The sequence below is a fragment of the Hemitrygon akajei genome, chromosome 29 (genome assembly GCF_048418815.1).
Source record: "Hemitrygon akajei chromosome 29, sHemAka1.3, whole genome shotgun sequence".
Taxonomy (NCBI): Eukaryota; Metazoa; Chordata; class Chondrichthyes; order Myliobatiformes; family Dasyatidae; genus Hemitrygon; species Hemitrygon akajei.
This window is the reverse complement of record NC_133152.1, coordinates 48,117,769-48,145,602: the sequence shown is the minus strand read 5'-3', so window position 1 is coordinate 48,145,602 and position 27,834 is coordinate 48,117,769. Positions and strand designations below refer to the sequence as shown.

Genomic DNA, 27,834 nt, shown 5'->3' with positions numbered 1-27,834 from the left:
GCTCACATCCCCTGGGTCAGACCTATCGCTGACCACCAGCTCACATCCCCTGGGTCAGTCCCATCGCTGACCACTAGCTCACATCCCCTGGGTCAGTCCCATCACGGACCACCAGCTCACATCCCCTGGGTCAGTCCCATCACTGACCACCAGCTCACATCCCCTGGGTCAGACCTATCGCTGACCACCAGCTCACATCCCCTGGGTCAGACCCATCACTGACCACCTGCCTACATCCCCTGGGTCAGTCCCATCACTGACCACCAGCCCACATCCCCTGGGTCAGTCCCATCACTGACCACCAGCTCACATCCCCTGGGTCAGTCTCATCGCTGACCACCTGCCTACATCCCCTGGGTCAGTCCCATCGCTGACCACCAGCTCACATCCCCGGGTCAGTCCCATCACTGACCACCTGCTCACATCCCCTGGGTCAGTCTCATCACTGACCACCAGCTCACATCCCCTGGGTCAGTCCCATCGCTGACCACCTGCCTACATCCCCTGGGTCAGTCCCATCACTGACCACCAGCTCACATCCCCTGGGTCAGTCCCATCGCTGACCACCTGCCTACATCCCCTGGGTCAGTCCCATCGCTGACCACCAGCTCACATCCCCTGGGTCAGTACCATCACTGACCACCAGCTCACATCCCCGGGTCAGTCCCATCACTGACCACCTGCTCACATCCCCTGGGTCAGTCCCATCACTGACCACTAGCTCACATCCCCTGGGTCAGTCCCATCACTGACCACCAGCTCACATCCCCTGGGTCAGTCCCATCGCCGACCACCAGCTCACATCCCCTGGGTCAGTCCCATCACTGACCACCAGCCCACATCCCCTGGGTCAGTCCCATCGCCGACCACCAGCTCACATCCCCTGGGTCAGTACCATCACTGACCACCAGCTCACATCCCCGGGTCAGTCCCATCACTGACCACCAGCTCACATCCCCTGGGTCAGTCCCATTACTGACCACCAGCTCACATCCCCTGGGTCAGTCCCATCACTGACCACCAGCCCACATCCCCTGGGTCAGTCCCATCACCGACCACCAGCTCACATCCCCTGGGTCAGTCCCATCACTGACCACCAGCTCACATCCCCGGGTCAGTCCCATCACTGACCACCTGCTCACATCCCCTGGGTCAGTCCCATCACTGACCACCTGCTCACATCCCCTGGGTCAGTCCCATCACTGACCACTAGCTCACATCCCCTGGGTCAGTCCCATCACTGACCACCAGCTCACATCCCCTGGGTCAGTCCCATCGCTGACCACCAGCTCACATCCCCTGGGTCAGTCCCATCGCTGACCACCAGCCCACATCCCCTGGGTCAGTCCCATCGCCGACCACCAGCCCACATCCCCAGCTCAGTCCCATCACTGACCACCTGCCCACATCCCCTGGGTCAGTCCCATCACTGACCACCAGCTCACATCCCCTGGGTCAGTCCCATCGCTGAGCGTCTGCCCACATTCCCTGAGTCAATCCTAGAGAGAGAGGAGGGATGGGAGAGGGAGGGGCAGGATTGGCCGGGATGTAGGAGCAATACCCGCAGACATCTGGACTCTCACCTTGTGTCACAGGCTTGGTGGGCTCGGCCTTCCTCTGGTCGGGTGTGGCAGAGGGCCCTGGGGTGGTTGGTGCACTGGGTTTCTCCACCGGTCCCTTCTCGGCCACCGGGTCAGGCTTGTCCCTCCTGCTGTCAGGCCCGCTCCTCAGGCTCTGCTGAATCTGCGACAGAGTGAATCAGCAAGTAACCAACAGCCCCATCCCAGCCCTGCACAGGGCTGAAATACACCAGCCCACCCACCCCGAGGCAGCCCAGCTACTGTCGGGGATGGTTCCCCAAGTAACCTCTACAAATTGGGCCCCTTATCTAAGAAAGGATATGCTGGTACCAACTACACAACAGGTACTTTCCCCAAGTAGCAAGTCTGATCAACGCCTCCACCCACTAATCCACCCCTCCACCACTACTTTATCATTTCCTGTCAGAGTCACCTTATGTACAGACACTCCTGTGCCGAGCGTCACTTTATGGACAATCTACATATGTAGATATATATATATATATAGATATATATAAACTGTCTTATGCATTAATATTTATTGTGTTTTAATATTATTATTGTGTTCTTTATCTTAATACGTGTTGTTTGTGCTGCACCGGATCTGGAGTAACAATTATTTTGTTCTTTACACTTGTGTACTGGAAATGACATTAAACAATCTTAAATATTGACTCCTCTCAGAGGGAGGTGAATTGCTGGAATTCCCATTTTCCTGAAGTTCTTGCTTTGGAAGCAGGTTTACCTATCATCCTACAAGAAAAAGGAAACTCAAGGTTCTTGGGAAAAGAACACAGAAGCTCTGGGGGGGGGGAGCAGTAAGACTTGCTGGATTGGTCTTACAGCAGCTCGATGGACTGCATGGCCTCGTTCACAGTTATAAACACACTGGGGGGAGGACTTCAGCAGTAGAGTCAACAACTTGAGTCTCAACGTAGACAAGACCAAAGAGATGGTTGTGGACCTTAGGAAGGTGCAGGCTGACCACAACTCACTGCAAACAAACAGCTCCTCCCTGGAGACAGTTAGGAGCTCCAAGTTGTTGGGAGTGCACATAACAGATGAGCTCTCCTGGTCCCTCATCACCGCCATTTTTGGTCAGAAAAGCACAGCAGTATCTCCACTTCCTGAAGAGATTAAAGCAAAGTTTAAGGTGCTGGGGAGTGTGTACAGAGGAGATGTTAGGGGTGTTTTTTTACGCAGAGAGTGGTGAGTGCGTGGAATGGGCTGCCGGCAATGGCGGTGGAGGCGGATACGATAGGGTCTTTTAAGAGACTTTTGGATAGGTACATGGAGCTTAGAAAAATAGTGGGCTATGGGTAAGCCTAGTAATTTCTAGAGGGTAGTGACATGTTCGGCACAGCTTTGTATTGTGCTGTAGGTTTTCTATGTTTCTAAGCGAGCCCTCCACAGTTTTTACAGGAGCACTCTTAGCAGTGTCCTGGCCAGCTGCATCACCATCTGGTATGGGAGTTGCAGGGTACTTGACCGCAGCACTCTACAAAGGATTGTGACAACTACGAAGAGGATCATGTCTTCCACCCATTGGAAGTAGTTATCAGGGCACTCTGTAAGCAGAGCCCTCAGCATTGTCAATGATCCCCCCGCCATTCATCCAATAATTTCTTTGACCCCCTACAACCAGGGCAGGAGAAACAGCAGCATTAGGACAAGAGCTGTTAGGATGGGAAACAGCTTCTTCCCACAGGCTGTGAGACAAATGAATTCACTGTCACCTCCCAGGTCCCATCACGTATGAAATGCCACTAGTGTTATACTGTTTACTCTTTACCTTGTAACGTAAATGCACCGTATTGTTCTAAACATCTTAAAATTATGCCTCCTTGTATAACCATTTCCTCCCTGGGAAATAGTCTGCCTGTCCATTCTATCAATGCCTCTTATCATCCTGTCACCTCTCATTGTTCTTCACTCCAAAGAGAAAAGTCCTAGCTTGCCCAACCTATCCTCGTAAGACATGTTCTCTAATCTAGGCAATAGAGAACTGATATGTTGTGACACAATTATCTCTACATCAGCCTGGCTCCTATCTGACGCCCGACGCCCAGCTTTGTGCAGTATGTGGCTAATTATAAACTCACAGATGTTCAGAAATACACAGCACCTAACCACGGACATCTCTCCGACAACCTCAGCACGTCCCTACAGAATTGAAAGGAAGCTGCAAAGAGCCAGTACCGAGATAACACCTGATTTTCTGAGTCGTGACAGAATGTCATGAGTTCTATTTTTTCCACTGACCAGATCTGAATGTCACTGGGCAGACCATAATACCTGTTGGTCCGAGGGTTTGCTGGGTCCCAACGGTCATCCAACTGGAACCTGGGTCAGACCAGTTAAAGTTCTGGAGATCCAACCATTACTGACACATTCCATGGCCAGATACATTAAATTCCCTGCTGACACGTTGGGATGTAGCAGGATTTCTAGTGTTGGAGTATAAAACAAACTTTCTTTGTCACACGTATGTTAAAACATACAGTGAAATACATCGTTTGGTCAAATCAAATCAGTGGGGAATGTGCTGGGAGAGCCCACAAGTGTCACCGTGCCTCCGGTGCCAACACAGCATGGCCACAACTTACTGACCATAACCCGTACGCCTTTGCAACATGGGAGGAAACCAGAGCACCCGGAGGAAATCTACACAGAATGTATGAACTCCTTAGAGGGGAATAGTAGGAATTGAGACCCTGGTGCTGTAACAGTGTTACACTAACTGCTACGCCTCATGGGAGTTTGCAAGTGGAATGAAATGCATAAGGGAGTTTGAAGCCATCTGTGGAATTGTCAATCAATCAGCACTGCTAACCAAAATAGGTGTTGCAAAAACATATCACAACCATGACCATGGCTGATTTATTTTTCGGAAAAGACTCGGTGGGCCAAATGGCCTAATATGCTCCCCGTGTCGTAAGCCTTACAAGCTGATAGGCTTCGCCAAAAAACCTTGACATCTTATGATCATAGTTGCTGAGCCCAGTTGTACCAACTCATCCCATTCATTTTCACTGCCACTCTACCGGGAGGAAATCTGAGTTAATCCTACATGTAACTCTCTATATGAATCATTTCATACTTTTCCATGATGAACTCCATCTGCCACACCTCAGCTTAGCTCTACATCTTGTCAATGTCCTGCTGGAACCTACGACACTGTTTACAAGTCCTCTAACCTTTGTGTCACGGTGATTTTAATCTGTAAACAGTAATCTGAAGAGATTACAATTCACATATTTTTATTATATCAAATATTTATTGAAGGAATGTTGGAGAGGAAGCACAGAGATGGATAGGTAGACAGCTAGAGAATTTGTCCCAGGGTGGAAATGGCTAAATTGAGGAAGAATAATTTTAAGGTGATTAGAGGAATGTATAGGGGGTAAAACAGTTGTTTTTACAGAGAGAGTGGTGGCTGTGTGGAATTTGCTGCTAGGGGTGGTTGTAGAGGCAGATACATGAGGGACATTTAAAAGACTCTTAGAGAGGCACATGGATGATAGAAAAATGGAGGGCTATATGGGAGGGAAGAGTTAGATCGATCTTAAAGTAGGTTAAAAGGTCAACACATCATCGTGGGCCAAAGGGCTGTACTGTCCCAAGTTCTGTGACCTATGCCTACCAATCTGTGCTTTGAGAGGGAACTGGCCAGCTGGGAGGAGGTCACCTTACCACGTGTGCGGATGGCTGGACCTGCAGGTTCACTGCAGTGGTCTGTGGTGCCAGCGCATGGCTGTCCGTCTGCTGCAGGCTCTGCTGGCTGTGCGGCACAGGCTGCAGGACGGGGATCTGCGCCGGCGGCGTGGCGCTGAGCCCCTGCTGTTTGCGGTGCAGGGCGGGCTGGCAGTGCTGTGCATGCGGCGTTGCGCTGGAGGCCACCGGCTGCTGCTGCTGCAGATTCTGGAGCTGGGCGGGGGTGTGGATGAGCTGTGGCTGTTGCTGCCTCGGCGTGATCTGCGGCGGTTGCTGTTGGATCACAAACTGATGCTGCAGATGTTTCTGCTGCTGTTGCTGCAGCTGGAATTGCTGTTGTTGGATCAACTGGTGTGGCTGTAACTGGGTGTAGGCTGTAGGAAGAAAACACAACGTTAACACAGTCAACAGCATGAGCCATTCAGGCATCTTATTTAGCACTACTGTAGCTCAGGGAGTCGGAGTTCAGAGTTCAATTCCGACATTCACTGAAGGAGTCTGTACGTCCTCCCCCTGCATTGCGTTGCTTTTCTCTGGGTGCTCCAGTTTCCTCCCACAGGGTAAAGATGCACTGGCTTGTAGGCCCGTGGTTAGGCTAGTGTTAACATTGGGGGTTGCTGGGCAAGCGGTTCAAACAGCTGGACGAGCCTGTTCCCTGCTGTATCTTGAAATTTTAAAAAATTTAAGCGGTTTAACACCATCGTTCACAACAGGGTATTGATTTAAACCCCTGTTCACAAACGGTATCAATTTAAACCCTCGTTCACAACAGGGTATCAATTTAAAACCCCGCTCACAACAGTGTATTGATTTATACCCCCATTCACAACAGTGTATCAATTTAAACCCCTGCTCAGAACAGTGTATTGATTTAAACCCCCCCCCCGTTCACAACAGGGTATCGATTTAAACCCCTGCTCACAAAAGCGTATCAATTTAAACCTCTTTTAACAAAGGTACTGATTTAAGCTCCGTTCACAATGTGTTACTGACTTAACCCCGTGATCACAATGGGTTACTGATTTAACCCCACAATCAGAATGTGGTACCGATTTAACCCCCAATCACAACAGCATATCTCAATGGTGTTAGAATATCTCCACGACTTGCACCAAATCGAGAACCAAGAACAGATTTTCTCTTCATTTATGAAACAGGGTCACAGTGATCCTTCGGAACTGGTGTGAAGACTTCAGATTACACTGATCCTTGCTCTGGTTTTAGTAAGGGTTGTGGATACGGCCCTGTCCATTAAAGGCAAAGCCAGCCCCACCAATAAGCACATCTACATAGGGCGCAGTCACAGGAAAACAGCATCCATTCTCAAGGCCCTCACCACCCAGGTCATACTCTCTTCTCGCTACTGCCATCAGAAAGAAGGTATAGGAACCTCAGGATTTACAACCCTAGTGAGGTTGATAGATTCTTGATTGGTCAGGGCATGAAGGGATACAGGGAGAAGGCAGGAGATTGGGGCTGAGAGGAAAATTGGATCAGCCACGATGAAGTAACGGAGAGAATCGATGGGTCAAATGGGTCATTGTCCACTTGCTCTGAGCATTCTTTGATTGATTCTATTACGTTTCTTGGATTTACTGAGCATGCCCACAAGAAAATGAATGTCAGGGTTGTATATAGTGACATATATGTACTTTGGTAGTAAGTTTACTTTGAACTTTCAACTTTAAATTCCTTTGCATTATCATACTCGATGATGCCCTTGGACCAGCATGTACACTGCAGAACGCCTGCTTTCTTAGATGTTTGCATAGATTCAGAATGACACCAAAAACTTTGACAAACTTCTATAGATGGACAGTGCAGAGCATCCTGACTGGCTATGTCACGGCCTGGTATGGAAACACCAATGCCCAGAAACAGAAAACTGCAGGAAGTGGTGGATACAGCCCAGTGCATAACAGGTATCAGACCAGAATCTGGCCATTCAGCCCCTCAAGTCTATTCTGTCATTCCATCATGGCTGATTTATTATCCCTCTCAACCTCATTCTCCTGCCTTCTCCCTGTAACCTTCGATGCCCTGACTATCCAGACTGTCAAACTCCACTTTAAATATACCCGGTGACTTGGCCTCCACAGCCGTCTGTGGCAATGAATTCCACAGATTTACCACCCCCTGGCTCTTCATCTCTCTCCCAAAGGGTTGCTCTTCTACTCTGAAGCTCTGCCTCAGATCACAGGACAGGCCATTCGGCCCATAGTATTTTGCTGATTTTTTAAAAAAATTTAGAGATACAGCACAGCAACAAATTTCTACGATGTATGGTGGAGAGCATTCTAACTGGTCGCATCACCGTCTGGTATGGAGGGAATACTGCACAGGATCAGAGAAAACTGCAGAGGGTTGTAAACTCAGCATCCCTCGTTATGAACCCCGATCAGCCAGGACAATGCCTTTTCTCATTGATACCACTCAGGAGGAGGAACAGGAGCCTGCAGACTTGTTCTCAATGATTCAGGAACAGCGTCTTCCCCTCCACCATCAGATTTCCGAATGGACAGTGAACCCATGAAAACTATCTCAGTATTTTACAGTCTTTTTACACTATTTAAGAAAAACTTAGACTGTAGTTACTTTTAGGTATTGTAAAACATTGTAAAACAAATTGCACGAAATACGTAAATGGCACAGGAATAGGCCCTTCAACCCACACTGCTGTGCTGAACAACTAAATTAGTGATCAAATGGCTAACTAAACTAATCTTTTACTTACACAATTGTCCATACTCTTCCATTTTCCTCACATTAATGTGCCTATCTAAACGACTCATAAAAATCTCTAATATTTTTTCCTCTCTCACCACCCCAAGCAGCACATTCAAGTACCCACCACTCTGTCTAAACAGCCTTCCCCTCACTTCTCCTTTGAAATTTCCCCCTTTCACCTTTAAAGGCAAGCCCTCTGCTATCAGACATTTCAACTCTTGTAAAAAGATCCTGCCTGTCTACTCTATCTATGCCTCCCAATCTTATCAACATCTATTAGATCTCCCCCCAGCCTCTGTTGCTCTAGAGAAAACAACCCAGATATCTCGTGATAGTACATGCCCTCTAATCCAAACTCCTCTCTGGTGAGCCTCTTCTGCACCCTCTCCAAAGCCTAACATCCCTCCTATAATGGGGTGACCAGAACTTATACTCCAGATCAGAATCAGTTTTAATATAACCGGCATCTACCATGAAATTTGTTGTTTTGCAGCAGCACTACATTACAATACATAATAAAAACTGTAAATTACAGTAAGATATACGTTAAATCAAATAAGTAGTGCAGAAAGTGGTGAGGTAGCGTTTAATGGGTTCACTGTCCTTTCACAAATCTGATGGCAGAGGGGAAGAAGCTGTTCCTGAAATGTTGAGTGTGTGTCTTCAGGCTCCTGAACTCCCTCCCTGATGGTGGAAATGAGAAGAGGGCATGTCCTGGATGGTGGTAATCCTTACTGATGGATGCCTCTTTTTTGAGGCATTGCTCCTTGAAGTTGTCCTGGATGCTGAGGACACTGACTGAGTTTACAAATTTCTAGAGCTTATTTTGATCCTGTGTAAGGACCCCCTCCCGTACTCGACAGTGATGCAGCCGGTTAGAATGCTGTCCATGGTACATCTGTAGAAATTTGTAAGTATCTTTGATGACATACCAAATCTCCACAAACTCCGTTGTCGTGCCTTCTTTGTAGCTGCATCGATATGCTGGGCCCAGGATAGATCCTGGAGATGTTAACACCCAGGAACTTGAAATTGCTCACCCTTTCCCCTGCTGATCCCTCGATGAGGGCTGGAGTGTGTTCCCTTGTTCTTGGTCTACTGATGTTGAGTGCATGGTTGTTCCTGCGACACCACTCAACCAGCAGATCTAGCTTACCCTTGCACGCCTTCTCGTCACCATCTGAAATTCTGGCAACAATAGTCATGTTGTCAGAAAATTTATGGATGGCATTTGAGCTGTGCCTCGCCACGCAGTCGTGGGCATCTAGAGAGTAGAGCAGTGGGCAAGCACTCATCTCAGAGGTGTGCCAGCAGTGATCATCAGCACTGATCTGATGATTCAATCTGCAACGACTCTGGTCTTCCCACCGGTGAGGAAGTCGAGGATCCGGTTGTAGAAGGAGGAACAGAGGCCCAGGCTTTTGACTTTGTTGATTAGAACTAAGGCTATGATTGTGTTGAAGGGTGATCTGTAATCAATGAACCGTAGCCTGACAGAAGTATTACTATCACCTGAGCGATCCAAGAGCCGAAGAGATCGTGTCCGCTCTAGATCTATTGTAACAATAGGCAAACTGCAGTGGGTCCAGGTCCTTGCTCAGGCAGGAGTTGATTCTAACCATGACCAACCTCTCAAAGCACATCATCATAGTAGATGTGAGTGTCACTGGACATCCGCCGTTAAGGCAGCTCACCCTGCGGCGGAACGAGAGTTTTATAAACTTATGTTCTGCGATTGTCCAGTGGGCAGCGGTAATAGAGGCAAATTAGGGAGTATGGGTTGGAGGAGGTGGGAGAAACCGGGGGGGGGGGGGGGTGAGGAGGAGGGTGTTCCAACAGTCCAGTCACTGGAGCAGACAGTGGGACGACAGAGGAGAGGGGCTGGGTGAACTAGGCGCACTCCACAACGATCGTGGCCACCACGGTTTAAAGATTAATTCACCAGTAGCCAAGCGTCCCGGGACATTACTTCAATGCAGTCCTTTCGTTGTTCAGAGATACGGCGACCTGTATCCACCCAAGCACAGCTTCTTTCCCTCCGCCATCAGATTTCTGAATGAACAGTGAGCCCATGAACACTACCTCGGTGTTTTCCCTCTCTTTTTGCACTATGTATATATTTATATACTTATTGTAATTTATAGTTTTTATTATGTATTGCAATGTACTGCTGCCGCTAAACAATTCCACGACATATGCCAGTGATATTAAACCTGTCCTTTTATGCTTAAGTTAAGCTCAATCAAATCCCCGCTTAAAAAAAGACACACAGCTCCCTCTAACTAATCTACAAAGCTTTTCGCAGGACTCGCAGTTTTTTCACTGTGGTTACCGGACTGTAGTCGTTAGCGATCAGCTTTTCCATCGGCGGGTCGGGCTGCTCGGTGGGCCGGCGGAGCGCGGAACTTCCCTGCGGACAGGAGCTGGCCTACAGCGCGGACACACGGCCGCTGCCGCGCCTCACTCGCCGGGTAAACACTGCCGATTCTCTGATACAAGCAGCAGCCAGCGGGAGTCGTGACCTGCTCTACCACATCCCCTCCCATAACTCCATGTGCCGACCAGTTGCAGCCCCCACCCCCACGTCTTTGTGTCCCCTCCCGTCCCTCCCCTCTGGGTCGCACCCATTGTTCAACCGCGCTTAATCAGAAAATCCGCTTCTTGTAGCGCTCGCTTTAACATGAAGCTGTAATCCTACTCTAGAGAGAGAGAGGGGAAATTCATTTAACTCCCGCACAAAGAAATCCGGCGGCAGTGCACCTTATGTTTCAGCATCAGAGGACGCAGTTCCAACGCAACGCGGCCGCTAACGCGATCCGAGTCTTTTACAGCAGCCGAACGCCACCTGGGAAGTCACGGCAACGTTCATGGGGACAATAACGGATGTCCTATCGGCTGCCCCCGCCGCTAACACACCGCCACAAGCGGCTCTTGGCTCTCACAGACACGGGCCACTTCCTCGCAACCTCTGACCCTTTTGCGGCCACAAGCTTTCTCTCCGCACGGAAACCCGAGAGCCAATCTGTATGAACTCCCTCACAACTCTCTGGGGCAGAGCCCATACCATCTCTGGAGTTAATCAGGATTAGTCCGAATTCCTTGTGGGGAGCCTGATAGCGGCCCCGGAGGATTTAGCTTCACTCAAAGTTCAAAGTAAATTTATTATCAAAGTACATATTTGTCGCCGGGATTCGTTTTCTTGTGGGCATGCACAGCGAATAAATACAAAACACAATGGAATCAGTGAAAACCCGTACAAAGGACAAACAACGCCAAAGACATCAAAAACTGCAAATACAGAGTAAAGCAATAAATATCGAGAGTGTGAGACGCGAACCATTTCGCAACGCGTGAGGAAGTTAACTAAACACCACTATCTTTCAATACAGCTGCACTCAGCACACTTGGTTAGGGTGCCTTCACATTCTGGAGCTGTTGGGTTTGGGTTGCGGGGTTCTGTGTTCCTGTTCTACCCATCTACAAAACCATAGCTGGCTTCATACTGACGCACTTACACAAGGCGGCTACATTTCACTAGTTTGAGGAGACACTCGCAGATTTCTATAGATGTACCTAACCCTGGAGAGCATGCTAACTCTAACATCGCTGTGTGGTATGGGGGGGTGGGGTGGGGGCACTGCACAGGACTGGAGAAAGCTGCCGAAAGTTATAAACTCAGCCAGATCTATTATGGGCACTGGCCTCCCCAGCTCTTCAACAGGCGATGCCCCCAAAAGTAGGCATCCATCATTAAGGACCCCTATCACCCAGGACATGCCCTCTTCTCATTGTTACCGTCAAGGAGGAGGTATAGGAGCCTGAAGACACACACTCAATGTTTTAGGAACAGCTTCTTCCATCAGATTTCTGAATGGACATTGAACCCATGAACACTACCTCACTATTTTGCTCACTTTCTGTACCACTTTATATATTTCTTATTTGAAGATTATGTATTGCAATGTACTACTACCAGAAAACAACATATTTCACGACATATGCCGGTGATATTAAATCTGATTCGGGTTCCATAGACCTGCAAGATGCTCGTGTCGCCAGCACCGGGCATGCTCACTGAGACGCCCCCTACGTTTCAATAACAATACCCTGCACCTTCCATGTGATAACATTTCCCAAGGCAGCTCACAGAACCGTTATTTGACACCGAGCCTCTTAATATTATAGCGGGGACAGATGGCCTAAAAATCAGAGGTTTTAAGAGACTTCTCGGGAGCAGAGGTTGAGGCAGCAAATTCCAAAGTTCAGGGCCCGCACGCCACTAACTTAAAGGATTGAGGGAGATCGGGTGTATCTCATTGAATCCGCCCCCCGTTTAAGATGCAAGCGTCAGCTAGCATTCCACGGGGGGGGGGGGGGGCATTCCCGCGGGACGCAGCCTCCAGCTGTTGGAGCACAGGTTACAGGAACCGGGAGATCACAGTACAACTTCAAAGTAAATTTAAAAGTACATATATGTAACCCTGAGATTAATATTATTGCGGGCATTCGCATCAGAACAAAGAAATACAATAGAATCAATGAAAATCTACACACAAAGGCTGACAAAGTGTTACTGGAAGTTCAAAATAGATTTATTATCAAAGTATTATATGTCACCATGTATAACCCCTAGGTTCAGTTTCTGGTGGGTAATTAGAGGAAAATAAAAAAAGATACAAAAAACAAGGCCTGCAAGCAACCAAAGTGCAAAAGAAGATAAATGTGTAAATAATAAAAAAAAGTTAGGTAACACTGAGAACATGAGTTGTCCTTGAAAGTGAGTCTACAGGTTGTGGAATTGTTTCAGACTGAGGTGAGTAAAGTTATCCACATTAGTTCAAGAGCCTGATAATTGGGGGGTAATAATTGTTCCTGACCTAAGGCTCCCATACCTCCTTCCTGATGGCAGCAGCAAGAAGAGAGCCTGGCCTGGATGGTGGGATCCTAGATGATGGATGTTCTCTTGTGGCAGTGTTCCTTGTAAATGTGCTCAATGGTGGGGAGGGCTTTACCTGTGACAGAGAGGAGCTAGAGGTCAGGGTGAGGTCTAAGCCTCTGCTCCAGGCTCGAAGGCCAGCGATGTCCCAGGACCGGACATCAATGTCAGCAAAAGGCATGAGGGAGGGTGAGTCGGCAAGCCAAGAGTTCAAGATCCTGTCATCAGCTACACCAGGCATTGAGTCTGAAGGTTGATCAGAAGTCCGGAAGTGGCAGCCCCATGGCTGAGGTCTGTCCTGGAGATGAGGACTGTGTGGGTGGGGGAATTGGAGAGAGGAGAGGACTTGCTGGGTTCTGTATTGTTCTATCGAGCACTGGGGGCATGCTGGGTTGGCACTGGAATTTCTGATGACACCGAAGGCTCATGAGATTGGGCCGTAGCCACGGCATATCTATTAGGAAAAAGCTCTTAGACTAAACTTGTCCACACCATGTCAAAACCCTGATCTCCAGCTGCTAATCTGGAGTTCTGAATCTAAACTCAGGTTTTTTTAAATCACTGACATATGTTGTGAAATTTGTTGTTTTGCACAGCAGTTCAGTGCAAGACATAAAAATTACAACAATGTCCGCTCAGAAATCTGATGGTGGGGGGAAGAAACTTCCTGAAATGTTGTGTATGTCTTCATGGTCCTGTACTCCTCAGTGGTAGCAATGAGAAGAGGGCACGTCCTGGGTGATGGGAGTCCTTAATGATGGATGCTGCTTTTTTGAGGCATCGCTTTTTGAAGATGTCCTCGATGCCCATGAAAAAGCTGGCTGAGTTTACAACTTTCTGCAGCTTTTCCCAATCCTGTGCAGTGCGCCCCCCACCCCCATTCCAGCCAGTTAGAATGGTAAATCTGTAGAAATTTGCCGAGTTTGTATTTGTAGAAATTTGGTTGGATCCTTCTCGGTGGAGAGCTTGGATGATGTTCCATCCTTCACAACCTCTGGTGAAAGCAGAGTGACCCTGCTGTTATCACTTCCCCTCGTAGGATGCCCCAGAACGTGGCTCGGCCCACCGCAGACCCTGCAGGAGAGGTCACTGTCACAGCCAACAGCAGCAGTATGATTACGAGCAAACGTTGCCTTCTGGCTGATAAATGCATTCTGACCCCGGGATACTGTAAGCATTTGCCTTCCTCTCATCACGTTCTGGCCAGGATTCAGACAGTATGGCACCAGTTAGTGCAGCACGGCAGGATGGAAGGTGTACTGAGTTGAGAATCCAGAACCTCAGGGGAGAGTGTTGATACCTGGGGCTGTGTTGTCCTGAACTACATGGTAACTGCCGGAGAAGCTGAGCTGGCAGTAGTAGTAAGCACAGCCTGCATACACGCAGCTGTATGGCAGGTAGTAATAATAATAATAAAATAAATTATATATATAATGATAATGACTTATTTATAGAGCTCTTTTCACACAAATGATGTAGTTCAAAGTGTTTTTCAATGGGATAAAGTGCAAACATGAAAATAAAAGACAAAAAGATTTAGTTAAGGCCAGGTTAAATAAATAGGTTTTGAGCTGGTGTTCTAAAGTGTCAACTGAGACTGCATCCTTTATAGTTTTAGGGATTCTGGGATCCCACAGTTTAGAAGCATGGTTCAAAAAAGCTGACCTGCCAATTATCTTCTGAGGGAGATGTTTAAATTTAAGAGGCCAGCTGAAGAAGACCTGAGAGCTCGAGCAGGATTAGAAAACAAAAACGATTCTATGATGCAGTCCAGTCCCAGACCATTAAGAGCTTTAAAAATAAGTAAGAGAACTTTGAAATCAATTCTTAAAGGCACAGGAAGCCAATGCAGAGCAGCTAGTATGGGAATGATCTGTTCCCTCATCCAGGTTTTTAGCAGCGGCATCCTGAACGAGTTGCAGATTGTCAATAGACGCCAGTAAAAAGCACATTGCAGTAATCTAGTCTATTCAAAAAAAGGTGGCAGAAACCAGTCTGCAAGCATCTGTGTGGGAGGTGGCAGAACCACAGAATGCATACTTGCAACTCCACGTGAGCCTCCAATACCTTCCAAGGTGTGGACCCAGAAACTAAAGCACAGAAACAAGCCCTTTGGCCCATCCAGTCCATGCTGACCTGATTTTTTTGCTAGTCCCATCGACCCACACCCAGACCATATCCCCCCATACCCCTCCCATCCATGTACTTATTCAAATTTATCTTTGATGCCTCTACTTATTTAGGAGTTTGCAAAGATTAACATGACATCTAAAACTCTGACAAACTTCTATAGATGTGTGGTGGAGAGTGTATTGATTATTTGCATCACAGCCTGGTATGGAAACACCAATAGAAGATCCTACAACAAGTAATGGATATGGTCTAGTCCATCACGGTAAAGTCCTCCAACCATTGAGCACATCAATATGAAATGCTGTCTCAGGAAAGCAGCATCCATCATGAGTATCCAGGCCATGCTCTCTTCTCACTGCTGCCATCAGAAAAAAGGTCAAGAGTCTCAAGACTCACACCACCAGGTTCAGGAAGAGTTATTATCCCTCAACCATCGGGCTCTTGAACCAAAGGAGATAACTTCACTCAGCATCACTTGCCCCATCATTAAAATGTTTCCACAACCTAGTGACTCACTTTCAGGAATCTTCACCTCATATCCTCAATTATTTATTGCTTATTTATTTATTATTCTTTCTTTCTTTTTCTGTTTGTAGTTTGTTGTCTTCTCCATCCTCATTGAATGCCCTAGTTGGGTGATACTTCATTGGCTTTGTTATGGTTATTATTCCATCGAGTTATTGAGTATGCCCACAGGAAAATGAATCTCTGGGCACTTTGATAATAAATTGACTTTGAACTTTGAAATGTTGAAATCGAACTTGCATCCATCACTTCCACTGGCAGCTTGTTCCACACTCTCACCACCTCTGAGTGAAGAAATTCCCCCTCACGTTTCCTTTAAATATTTCACCTTTCACCCTGAATCTATTTCTAGTCTCACCCGACCTGAGGGGAAAAAGCAGAAATGGTGGATGCAGGTTCCTTTTCAATAGTTAAGCGAAGTTTGGATAAGAATATGGATGGGAGGGGAATGGAGGGCTATGGACCAGGTGCAGGTCTATAGGACTAGGCAGATTAATAGTTTGGCATGGACTAGATGGGCCAAAGGGCCTGTTTCTGTGCTGTAATGCTCCATGACACAAACTAAATCCATACTTTTAGTGACAGATACCCATTCATTCCAGTCGCTGTTATCAATGTACCTTGAATTTACAAAATATTCTCTGTCGTGGCTCTTAAATTAATTGAACCAAACTTGCTGGAATTCTGCCAGTTTTCCCTACAGTGTGACAAGGATACATAGCTTGCTACAATCAACAAGGTTGTAGGGGTTAAGGCCATTAATTGATAGACTGGACAGTAGGGGTCAAGGTCACTGATAGACCGCACAGCAAGGGTCAAGGCCATTGATTGAAAGACTGGACACCAGGAATCAAGGACACTGATAGACTGGACAGTAGGGGTCAAGGTCATTGACTGATAGACTGGACAGCAGGAGTCAAGGCCACTGATTGATGGACTGGACAGCAGGGATCAAGGTCACGGCCTTGCTTGTCACTCAGATCTTTATACTTATTTAAAGATTCAGCACAGAATAAGCTTTTCTAGCCCACTGAGCCACGCCACCCAGCAGCCCACTAATTCAATCCTAACCTAATCTCAGGACAATTTACAATGGCAAATCAAGCTACTAACCGGTATGTCTTTGGACTCTGAACTCTGACACCCCGAGCTGCAATAGTCTCACACTAACAGCTAGGCTATCGAGGTGTCCTTCCACCATCCATGAAGGCTTCACCTCAGTAACATCTCACAGACAAGCTCCTAGTTAATTCCCAATAATAGCCTTGATGTAAAATTCCCCTGACGACGCTGCCTGACCCGTTGAATTATTTCAGCACAAGGCTGGGTGCTTCAGATTTCAGCATTTAGTCACTGAAATGGTGTGTCTAAAGCAACTGTCAGGATGGAGGACCAGCACCTTATATTCCATCTGGGTAGCCTCCAACCTGATGGCATGAACACCGATTTCTCCAACTTCTAGTCATTTCTCCTACCCTCCCTTCTCTCTTTTTCCATTCTTTATTCTAGTTCCCCTCTCACCCCTTCTCTTCTCCTCACCTGTCCATCACCTCCTGGGTCCCCTCCTCCTTCCCTTTTTCCCATGGTCTACTCTCCTCTCCTCTCCTATCAGAATCCTTCCTCTCCAGCCCTTTATCTTTCCCACCCACCTAGCTTCACCTATCACCTTCTAGCTATCCTACTTCCCTTCCCCCGACCTTTTTAATTCTGGCACCTTCACCCTTCCTTTCCAGTCCTGATGAAGGGTCTTGGCCCAAAACATTGACTGTTTAATTCCTCTCTTTTGATGTTGCTGAGTTTCTCCAGCGTTCTGTGTGTGTTGCTCAAGATTTCCAGAATTTGCAGAATCTCCTGTGTCTGGGAGCAGGTTGATCTGCCTTACCACACCATATGGGAGTGTTTACAAAACCTCATTCAGCTGAAAACAGTATCATTACTGAATGAACGGCGAGTGAAACACGGCAGCTCAAAATACAACCAAAATTCAAAATTCGAGGTTCAGGACTTTTAAATGTCATTTCCAGCACCCAAGTGTAATGGAGAACAAAATAATTATAACTCTGGTCAGATGCAGCACAAAAAAAACACAATAAGATAAATAACCTAATATTAAAAATAAAAATACAGTAAATATAAATATGCAAGGTAGTTTATGTACATAGGTTGACCCCCCCCACCCATGAAGTGACAAATATGGGGAGGGAGGATCAGTTGTGATCCTGTCTGAGGTCTGCTTGCTCGAAAGTCCAACACCCAGTTGCACAGTGGTGTATTCAGATCGGGGAGTAGGAATTTATTCACCAAGGTACGGAGGGCTATGATACCGGTGCAGATTGATGGCAGTCTAAATGGCATGGACTAGATGGGCTGAAGGGCCCTTTTCTGTGCTGTACATTTCTATGACTCTAAGGTCTGTGGGACAATAGTGTTGAACGCTGAGATGAAATCCAGAAACAGCATTCTGAAATACTGTAAGTGAGGCTCCCATCTTCAATTCTGCAGCAAGTTAAATGGTCACCACTTTCTTTCTAACCAGGGCAACTAGCATTAGTGACTGTTTACACTAACTAAAAGGGAACATTCTCGCAACTCTCCATTGCTGCCATTTGTAGGTGATTAAAGAGCTCTTTAGTCAGTCAGATCTCCTGTGGTATCTTGTGTTCTCATTATTCACCAGTCAGAATTAATTGACCCGTTCTGCATCTTTCCTGTTCTGTTAACCCCATTAACACCCACCTCACACAACATGTCATAGATCACTGGAAGTCTGTACAGGAATGAGAGCCGGGAGCTGGGAGCCTGAACGGCTTCTGCCCTTGACAAGCTCTCTGTCCCAGCAGACTAAAAGCAGGAATTCCCAGTGGCCAACCATTTCAATTCCAATCCCTATTCCCAATCCAACATGTTGGTCCATGGCCTCCTCTTCTGCCACGATGAGGCCACTCTTATGGTGGAGGAGCAACAAACTTGGAATTCTGCCTGGGTAGCCTCCAACCTGATGACATCAACATTGATTTCTCCAACTTCGGGTAATTTCCTTCCACTTTCCCCTTCCTTCTTCTTCAATTCCTCACTCTGGCCCCCTTACCTCTTCTCCTCACCTGCCTATCCCCTCCACTCTCCTCTCCTATCAGATTCCTTCTTCTCTAGCACTTTACCTTTTCCACCTATCACCTCCCAGCTTATTACTTCATCACCCCCCCCCCCCCCACCACCTACCTGGTCTCACCTATCATCTTCAAGCTTGTCATCCTTGGCCTTCCCCACCTTTATATTCTGGCATCTTTCCCCTTCCTTTCTAGTCCTGAAGGGTACCTTGACCTGAAACATTGACTGTTTATTTCCCTCCATAGATGCTGCCTGACCTGCTGAGTTTCTTCAGCATTTTGAATGTGCGGGTTGCCTTAGAAACAGTCTAAGGCAACGTTCTCCCACCTCCTCCCTGACCCATACATAATGCTGCTGTTTAACATCCGCATTATTCACAGAGGTAAGAGATGTGGGCGCAGATTGCTCTGCTGTTGACACTCGGCCATGTAGGAGTCTGAGAAAATTTGGTAAGTTACCAAACACTTTAGCAAATTTCTGTCGATGTACCATGGAGAGCATTCTAACTGTCTGGGATGGGTGTGGGGGGGGGGGGGGCACTGCACAGGATCGAAAACAGCCGCAGAAGTTGTAAACTCAGCCAGTTCCATCATGGACACTAGCCTCCCCAATATTGAGGACATCTCCAAAAGGCGATGTCTTAGAAAGGTGGCATCCATCATTAAGTCCCCCATCACCCAGGACATGCCCTCTTCTCATTGCTACCATCAGGGAGGAGGTACAGCAGCCTGAAAACACACACTCAGCAGTTCAGGAACAGCTTCTTCCCGACTTTTCAGATTGGTCCACGAACCCATGAACACTACCTCACTATTATACCCTCTCTTAACACTGTTTATTCATTTATTTTTAAATTCATTCTTTTTGTAACTTATAGTGATTTTTTATGTATTACACTGTACTGCTGCCACAAAACAACAAATCACAGGGGATATGTTAGTGATAATGAACCTGATGCTGATTTGGAATAACTCACCCAGTTAACCAAACCTGTCTAACAGCCACACACCAACAGATGAACCATCCAGGGCTTTTCTCCTTGGAACAAAGGAGGGTGACAGAGGTGTACAAGTGGGTAAGAGGGGCAGATCTCTCTCTCACTGGACAGCCAGAGATTCTTTCGCAAGATGGCAGTAGTTAATGAAAAAGACAGCCTTTTAAAGTGAGTGGAGGAAAGCTTAGGAGAAATTTATTATCAAAGTATATACAGTATATGTCACCATATAAATAGAAAGAAACACAACAGAGTCAATGAAATAACTGCACACGAGAAACAACCAATGTGCAAAAGACAACAAACTATGTAAATACAAAAAGAAAAAATAATAAATACACAATAAATATCGAGGTAGATAGTTGTAGTCATTAAAAGTGAGTCCACTGGTTGTGGGAGCAGTTCAGTGAAAGGGCAGGTGAAGTTGAGTGAAGTTATCCGCCTCCAGTTCAAGAGTCTGATGATTGAGGGGTAGTAACTGTTTGTGAACCTGGTGAGGCCGATGGCAGCAGCGAGAGGAGACCCTGGTGTGGATGGAGAATACCCCTGATGATGGATGCTGCTTTCCTGTGACAGTGCTCCATGTAGATGAGCTCGATGGCGGGCAAGACTTTTTTTCACACAGAGTGGTATGTGACTGGGATGCGTTGCCAGGGTGATGGCGGAGGCAGAGACATTTAAAACACTCTTAGGCACATGGATGAAAGTTTAGCGGCTGTGCAGAGGGAAGGGTTCAAATGAATGTGGAGTAGTTTTATATATGTCAGTACAACATTATGGGCTGAAGGGCCTGTTCTGTGTTGTACTGTTCTATTTTGTCTATTTACTTACTTATATTCAGAGGTACAGCACTGAGTAGTCCCTTCCACGCCGCCCAGTTTAACCCTTGCCTAATCACGGGACAATTTACAATGACCAATGAACCTACTAGCCAGTACGTCTCTGGACTGTGGGAGGAAAGCAGAGCTCCCACAGGAAACCCATGTGGTTCACAAGAAGGAGTGTACCAAGCTGCTTACTGAAGATGCTGGATTTGAACTGCAAACCCTGAGCTGTAAGGATGTCATGTTAACCGCTATGTTACTGTGGCTTCTTGGAACAAACCCTGCTGTATCCAGCCCGCTCAGCCCAGGAACCCCCATTACAGCTGATGTACCGTCCAGGTCACAGTGTAATGAATGAACCCTGCTGTATCCAGCCCGCTCAGCCCAGGAACCCCCATTACAGCTGATGCACCATCCAGGTCACAATGTAATGAACGAACCCTGCTGTATCCAGCCCGCTCAGCCCAGGAACCCCCATTACAGCTAATGTATCGTCCAGGTCACAATGTAATGAACGAAACCTGCTGTATCCAGCCCGCTCAGCCCAGGAACCCCCATTACAGCTAATGTATCGTCCAGGTCACAATGTAATGAACGAAACCTGCTGTATCCAGCCCGCTCAGCCCAGGAACCCCCATTACAGCTGATGTACCGTCCAGGTCACAGTGTAATGAACGAACCCTGCTGTATCCAGCCCGCTCAGCCCAGGAACCCCCATTACAGCTGATGTACCGTCCAGGTCACAGTGTAATGAACGAACCCTGCTGTATCCAGCCCGCTCAGCCCAGGAACCCCCATTACAGCTGATGCACCATCCAGGTCACAGTGTAATGAACGAACCCTGCTGTATCCAGCCCGCTCAACCCAGGAACCCCCATTACAGCTAATGTATCGTCCAGGTCACAATGTAATGAACAAAACTTGCTGTATCCAGCCCGCTCAGCCCAGGAACCCCCATTACAGCTAATGTATCGTCCAGGTCACAATGTAATGAACGAAACCTGCTGTATCCAGCCCGCTCAGCCCAGGAACCCCCATTACAGCTGATGTACCGTCCAGGTCACGGTGTAATGAACGAACCCTGCTGTATCCAGCCCGCTCAACCCAGGAACCCCATTACAGCTGATGTACCGTCCAGGTCACAGTGTAATGAACGAACCTTGCTGTATCCAGCCCGCTCAGCCCAGGAACCCCCATTACAGCTGATGCACCATCCAGGTCACAGTGTAATGAACGAACCCTGCTGTATCCAGCCCGCTCAGCCCAGGAACCCCCATTACAGCTGATGTACCGTCCAGGTCACAGTGTAATGAACGAACCCTGCTGTATCCAGCCCGCTCAGCCCAGGAACCCCCATTACAGCTGATGTACCATCCAGGTCACGGTGTAATGAACGAACCCTGCTATATCCAGCCCGCTCAGCCCAGGAACCCCCATTACAGCTGATGTACCGTCCAGGTCACGGTGTAATGAACGAATCCTGCTGTATCCAGCCCGCTCAGCCCAGGAACCCCCATTACAGCTGATGCACCATCCAGGTCACAGTGTAATGAATGAACCCTGCTGTATCCAGCCCGCTCAGCCCAGGAACCCCCATTACAGCTGATGTATCGTCCAGGTCACAATGTAATGAACGAATCCTGCTATATCCAGCCCGCTCAGCCCAGGAACCCCCATTACAGCTGATGTACCGTCCAGATCACGGTGTAATGAACGAACCCTGCTGTATCCAGCCCGCTCAGCCCAGGAACCCCCATTACAGCTGATGTACCGTCCAGGTCACGGTGTAATGAACAAACCCTGCTGTATCCAGCCCGCTCAGCCCAGGAACCCCATTACAGCTGATGTACCGTCCAGGTCACGGTGTAATGAACAAACCCTGCTGTATCCAGCCCGCTCAGCCCAGGAACCCTCATTACAGCTGATGTACCGTCCAGGTCACGGTGTAATGAACAAACCCTGCTGTATCCAGCCCGCTCAGCCCAGGAACCCCATTACAGCTGATGCATTGTCCTGGTCACAATGTAACTGACCAGTAGGTAAGGGGAATAGAAGGCAGCTTTGCAGGTTCACCACCTCGACAAACCCCGGGACAGTTTGGTACCACTCATTCGCTGGGGCAAAGGGGACTGTAGGGAATATTACAGACAATCTATGTACAGCAAGATCCCAAAAAAAGGTAGCGCGCTGACAATCAGAATCAGGTTTATTATCACCGATGTATGTGATGAGATCTGTTGGTTTGTGGCAGCACAACAAATTAACAAACACTCAATGAGATCGGAACAAATAAATTACCCGAAATTCAAATCTTATAGCTGGAGAGTGGGTGGAGGGTTCGGGGGGGGGGGGGGGGGGAGGGGAAAGAGAGGGGGAGGGGGGACGGGAGAGAGAGAGTGGGAGAGGGGAGGAAGGGAGAAGAGAGAGAGAGAGGAGAGACAGTGAGGGGGGGAGAGAGAGAGGGAGAGGGGAGAGAGAAGGAGAGGAGAGAGAGGGAGAGGGGAGAGAGGGAGGAGGGGAGGGGGAGGGAAGGGAGGGGGGAGGGAGAGAGAAAATGGGACTGTATCCAGTAATCTGAGGATCAGAGCAATTATTCTGCAGTGTTTTCTGGTAACTGTCTAACAAGTGTCTCCACTTCTCTCAGGAGATAAAATCACTGGCCGAGGATCCAGACTTCAAACCCCACTACCCACACACACACACTTTCAGTGTGGCAATCTGCCCTCCTCAGTGCTCCAGGATTCAAGGTGACTGCAGCTCTGGGTTGACTGGAACACATGAAAGGGCTCACAGCTTGTGGAAGCACTGTCGCTTAGTGGTTAGCACAATACTATAAGAGCTCAGAGTTCAGAGTTCAATTCCGGTGTCCTCTGTAAGGAATTTGTATGTTTTCCACGGGAACGCATGGGTTTCCTCCGGGTGCTCTGGTTTGCTTTCACAGTCCACAAACATGCCGGTATGAAGGTTAATTGGACATTGTAAATTGTCCATTTCACTGCGATTAGACTACAGTTGTTGGACGATGCGGGTTGTTGGGTCAGAAGGTCCTGTTCTGTATTGTATTTGGGGCCGTTTGGTGCTGAGCTGAAATGTGGCATTCTCCAGAGAATGGTATTAGAAGGGAATTATCACAGACTAATTCTATAATCCCCAGAAGAAATGATTTGTGCCAAAGCATCAATCCCCAGTGAAATCATTTCTTAAAGAGGAGAACTGGATCCAAAATTCTCCGGGGAACACTGCCAGAGGTTTAGAACACTGAAACACCAGACTGTTCCAGTGTGGGACTCGGCCATCGGTGAGGCCAGCGAGTCTTAAAACATCAAATAGTCCAGCACAAGAACAGGCCCTTCGGCCCACAATGTTGTGCTGAACCAATCAAATTGGAGATCAATTGGCCAACTAATCCCTTCTGCCTACACAATGTCCATATCCCTCATGTGCCTGTCTAAATGTCTATTCAAAATCCCAAATGTACCTGCCTCTACCACCAGCCCAGGCAGTGCATTCTAGACACCCACCATGTGTAAAAAAAAGATTGCCACTCCTCACACCTCCTTTGAACCTACCCCCTCTCACTTTAAATGTATTCCCTCTGGTATTAGACATTTCAGTCCTGGGAAAAATATGTGATTTGTCATCGCAGACAAGAGAGAAATGGTGAGCCTGGTGAGAAATCATACCCCCCCTTCCAGATGTGCTAGTTAACCTGCTCCGGGGACTGGCTCAGAGGGCTCCGTGGGCCCTGGAGATGGGCAGCGGAGGGTTGACTGCCTGGCAATGTTCAGGGGTTATGTCCGTGCCCGGGTAGCTGTGGAAAAAGAATGCACAGTGCCCATGGGAAACATAGAGGGGTTATGAGACCCTAGGGGATAGATAGCATCATTGATGAGGATGACCTTGTTCAAGTTCAGTTCATTCAACTGTATACATGTATACTGCCAAACAAGACAACTGTATTAATGTATACTGTCAAACAAGAGAACTGTATACATGTATACTGCCAAACGAGACAACTGTATACATGTATACTGTCAAATGAGAGAACTGTATACATGTATACTGCCAAACGAGACAACTGTATTAATGTATACTGTCAAACGAGAGAACTGTACACATGTATACTGTCAAACGAGACAACTGTATACATGTATACTGTCAAACGAGAGAACTGTATACGTATATACTGCCAAACGAGACAACTGTATTAATGTACTGTCAAACAAGAGAACTGTATACATGTATACTGTCAAACGAGAGAACTGTATACATGTATACTGTCAAACGAGATAACTGTATACATGTATACTGTCAAACGAGAGAACTGTATTAATGTATACTGCCAAACGAGACAACTGTATACATATATACTGTCAATCGAGAGAACTGTATTAATGTATACTGCCAAACGAGACAACTGTATACATGTATACTGTCAAACGAGAGAACTGTATACATGTATACTGCCAAACAAAACAATTTTACCCTGGACCAAGGTGCATAATAGAGTACATATAACTCACACACAACACATAACGTAATATTACCACAAAAAATTAACAATTCATAAAACATATTCCAGAAGATTGAATGTGTTAGTTTAGTCTGTGTTAGTCATGATGTGTCTGGTTTTTAGACCATTATAGGTACAGAATCAGGCCACTCAGCCCATTGAGTCTGCTCCACCACTCCATCACAGCTGATTTATTTTCCCTCTTTTCATGCCTTCTTTCTGTAACCTTTGACACCCTGACTAATCAAAAACCTAACAACCTCCACTTAAAATATATCCAATGACTTGGCTTTCATAGCTGTCAGTAGCAATGAATTCCACAGATTCATCACCCTCTGGCTAAAGAAATTCCTCCTCATCTCTGTTTTAAATGGATATCCCTCTATTCTGAGTCTGTGCCCTCTGGTTCTAGACTCCAACACTAGAGAAAACTCTCTCTGCATTTTGTTTGTAATGTGATTGTACAATAGTACTGTAGTGGTTTGAATTTATAATAAATATATTTTTGTTTAGAAATGCCTATGCTTATGGAACGAGAGAGGTGAAAGTTGATCTCAGACAGGCTGCTGGGAAGGAGGTGTGAACGATACAGTTCAAGTTGGAGGCAACACTTAGCGAGTTTCCCTGAATTCCAGATTCAAGATTGTTCAATGTCATTTCCAATACACAGGTATAAAGGGGAACAAAATAATTGTTACTCCAGATCTGATGCAGCACAGAGAAAAGAAATCACAATAGGATAAACAACACAATAATAAAAAAATGCAATAAATATAAACACATAAGAATAAATTACATACATAGATTGATTGTATGACCATAAAGTGACACGAGGCACAGGAGTGTCTGTACATAAGGTGATTCTGACAGGAAATGATAAAGTAGTGGTGGTTGGGGATGTGGAGGTGTGGGTTAGTGATCAGCCTTACTGCCAGGGGAAAGGAACCTTTTTTGAGTGAAGAACAGTTACACACACTTCCTTCAAAAGTATAGAGTACATGGAAAGGATCACTGCTTCAACATGAACACAGGGCAGCGACACACACTCCAGCTCCCAGCATGTTCAAGTGTCTTTTGCTAATTTGCCCTTTCATTAGAGTTGTGGTTCAGCTTGTTACAGCCCTGCTGATGTCCGGTAATCATTCAGCACATTTCCTCTAATCATAAATCTTCACAGTTCCCACAGGCTCAACCTGAAACTTCACAGCTCCAGTTAAGTGAAATCCTTCGCCACAGTGTTCCAATCAGCACTCCCAGTGAAATCTTACTGAGTCTATGCTGACTCTGAACATACCTGGAGACCTGAACACTATCAAACCCAGCAGCAGAATTGGGCCAATCGGTCCATCGAGTCTGCTCCACCATTCCATCATGGCTGATTTACTATCCCTTTCAACCCCATTCTCCTGCCTTCTCCCTGCAACCTTTGATGCAATTACTAATCAAGAACCTATCAACCTCCACTTTAAATATAGCCATTGACTTAGCCTTCACAGCTGACTGTGGCAATCAATTCCACACGTTCACCATCCTCCTCATCTCTGTTCTAAATGGACGACCCTCTATTCTGAGGCTGTACTCTCTAGTCCTAGACTCACCCACTATAGGAAACATGATCTTCACTAAAGCAGGGTTTCTCCAGGATTTGAACTCGAGACCTCACGTGCATCAGAGCAAATGGGTCACTCAGAGAGGATCATACCTGTAAAACCATCTGTCTGTGGCAATCAGTTCCACAGATTCACCACCCTCTGACTAAATAAACTCCTCATTTCTGCTCTAAAGGGGTGTCCTTTTATTCTGGGGCTGTGCCCTCTGGTCCTAGAGTCCCCCACTATCAGAAACATCCTCCCCATGTCCACTCTATCTCAGCCTTTCAATATTTGATAGGTTTCAATGAGATCCCCCCCTCATTCTTCTAAGCTCCAGCGAGCATAGGCCCGGAGCCATCAAATGCTCTCCATTCATTAACCCTTTCATTCCTGGGATCATTTTCGTGAACCTCCTCTGGACCCTCTTCAATGGCAGCACGTTTTCTTTGATAATGGGCCCAAAACTGCTCACAACACTCCAAATGCAGTCCTGACCAATACCTTGTAAAACCTCTGCACCACATGCACGACCGCTCTTTCAATATTGTTAGTAGGTTAATTGATCGTTGTAAATTGTCCTGTGACTAGACTCGGGTTAACTCGGGGGTTGCTGGGCGGCGTCTTGAAGGGGCGTTTCAAAGTTCAAAGTACATTATTGTCAAAATATGTTTACCACCTTGAGATTCGTCTCTTTATAAGCAGCCACAAAGAAACCAAACAGAACCCAATAAAAAAGATCGTTAAACACCCAGTGTGCAGAGAAAATAAATACAGGTGGCCCCTGCTTTTTGACTTTCGCTTTACGACAACTTGCTGTTACGAAAGACTTACAATTAGTACTTGTTTTCACTAACCAAAGAGGATTTTCGCTTTTATGAAAAAAAGACGCCCACTTTATATGTGTGTTTACCCCAGGAAAGACTACAATGACCGTGAAGCCTTGTGCGGGCAGTTGTTTGCGCATGCGTGTGTGTGCGTACGTATGCATGTACGTGCCAACTGCTTTCTCTCCAAATCGATTTTGGCACGCTGTTTTCCCGAGTTTGATAAGTGAAACTACACCATACCTACAATATTTCTACTTTATATAGGGTGTGTATTTATCATATCATTCCTGCTTTTACTATATGTTAGTGTTATTTTAGGTTTTATGTGTTATTTGCTTTGATTTGGTAGGTTTTTTTTGGG

General features: G+C 46.9%; 1 protein-coding gene across 17 annotated transcripts in view; it reads right to left on the bottom strand.

Annotated features, from left to right (window-relative positions):
* The window catches only part of LOC140718497 (polyhomeotic-like protein 2), a 257,941-nt gene that overhangs the window by 34,403 nt on the left and 195,704 nt on the right, over positions 1-27,834 (bottom strand). For all 17 annotated transcript variants that reach the window (XR_012096706.1, XR_012096703.1, XR_012096702.1 and 14 more), the window contains 2 exons: positions 5,274-5,668; positions 1,584-1,743 (listed from right to left, as the gene is read on the bottom strand). Coding sequence is in view for 11 of the 17 variants with exons in the window: in XM_073032384.1 (XP_072888485.1) it covers positions 1,584-1,743; positions 5,274-5,668 (555 nt within the window). In the remaining 6 variants the exon portion in view is untranslated. The remainder of the gene's footprint in view (positions 1-1,583; positions 1,744-5,273; positions 5,669-27,834) is intronic.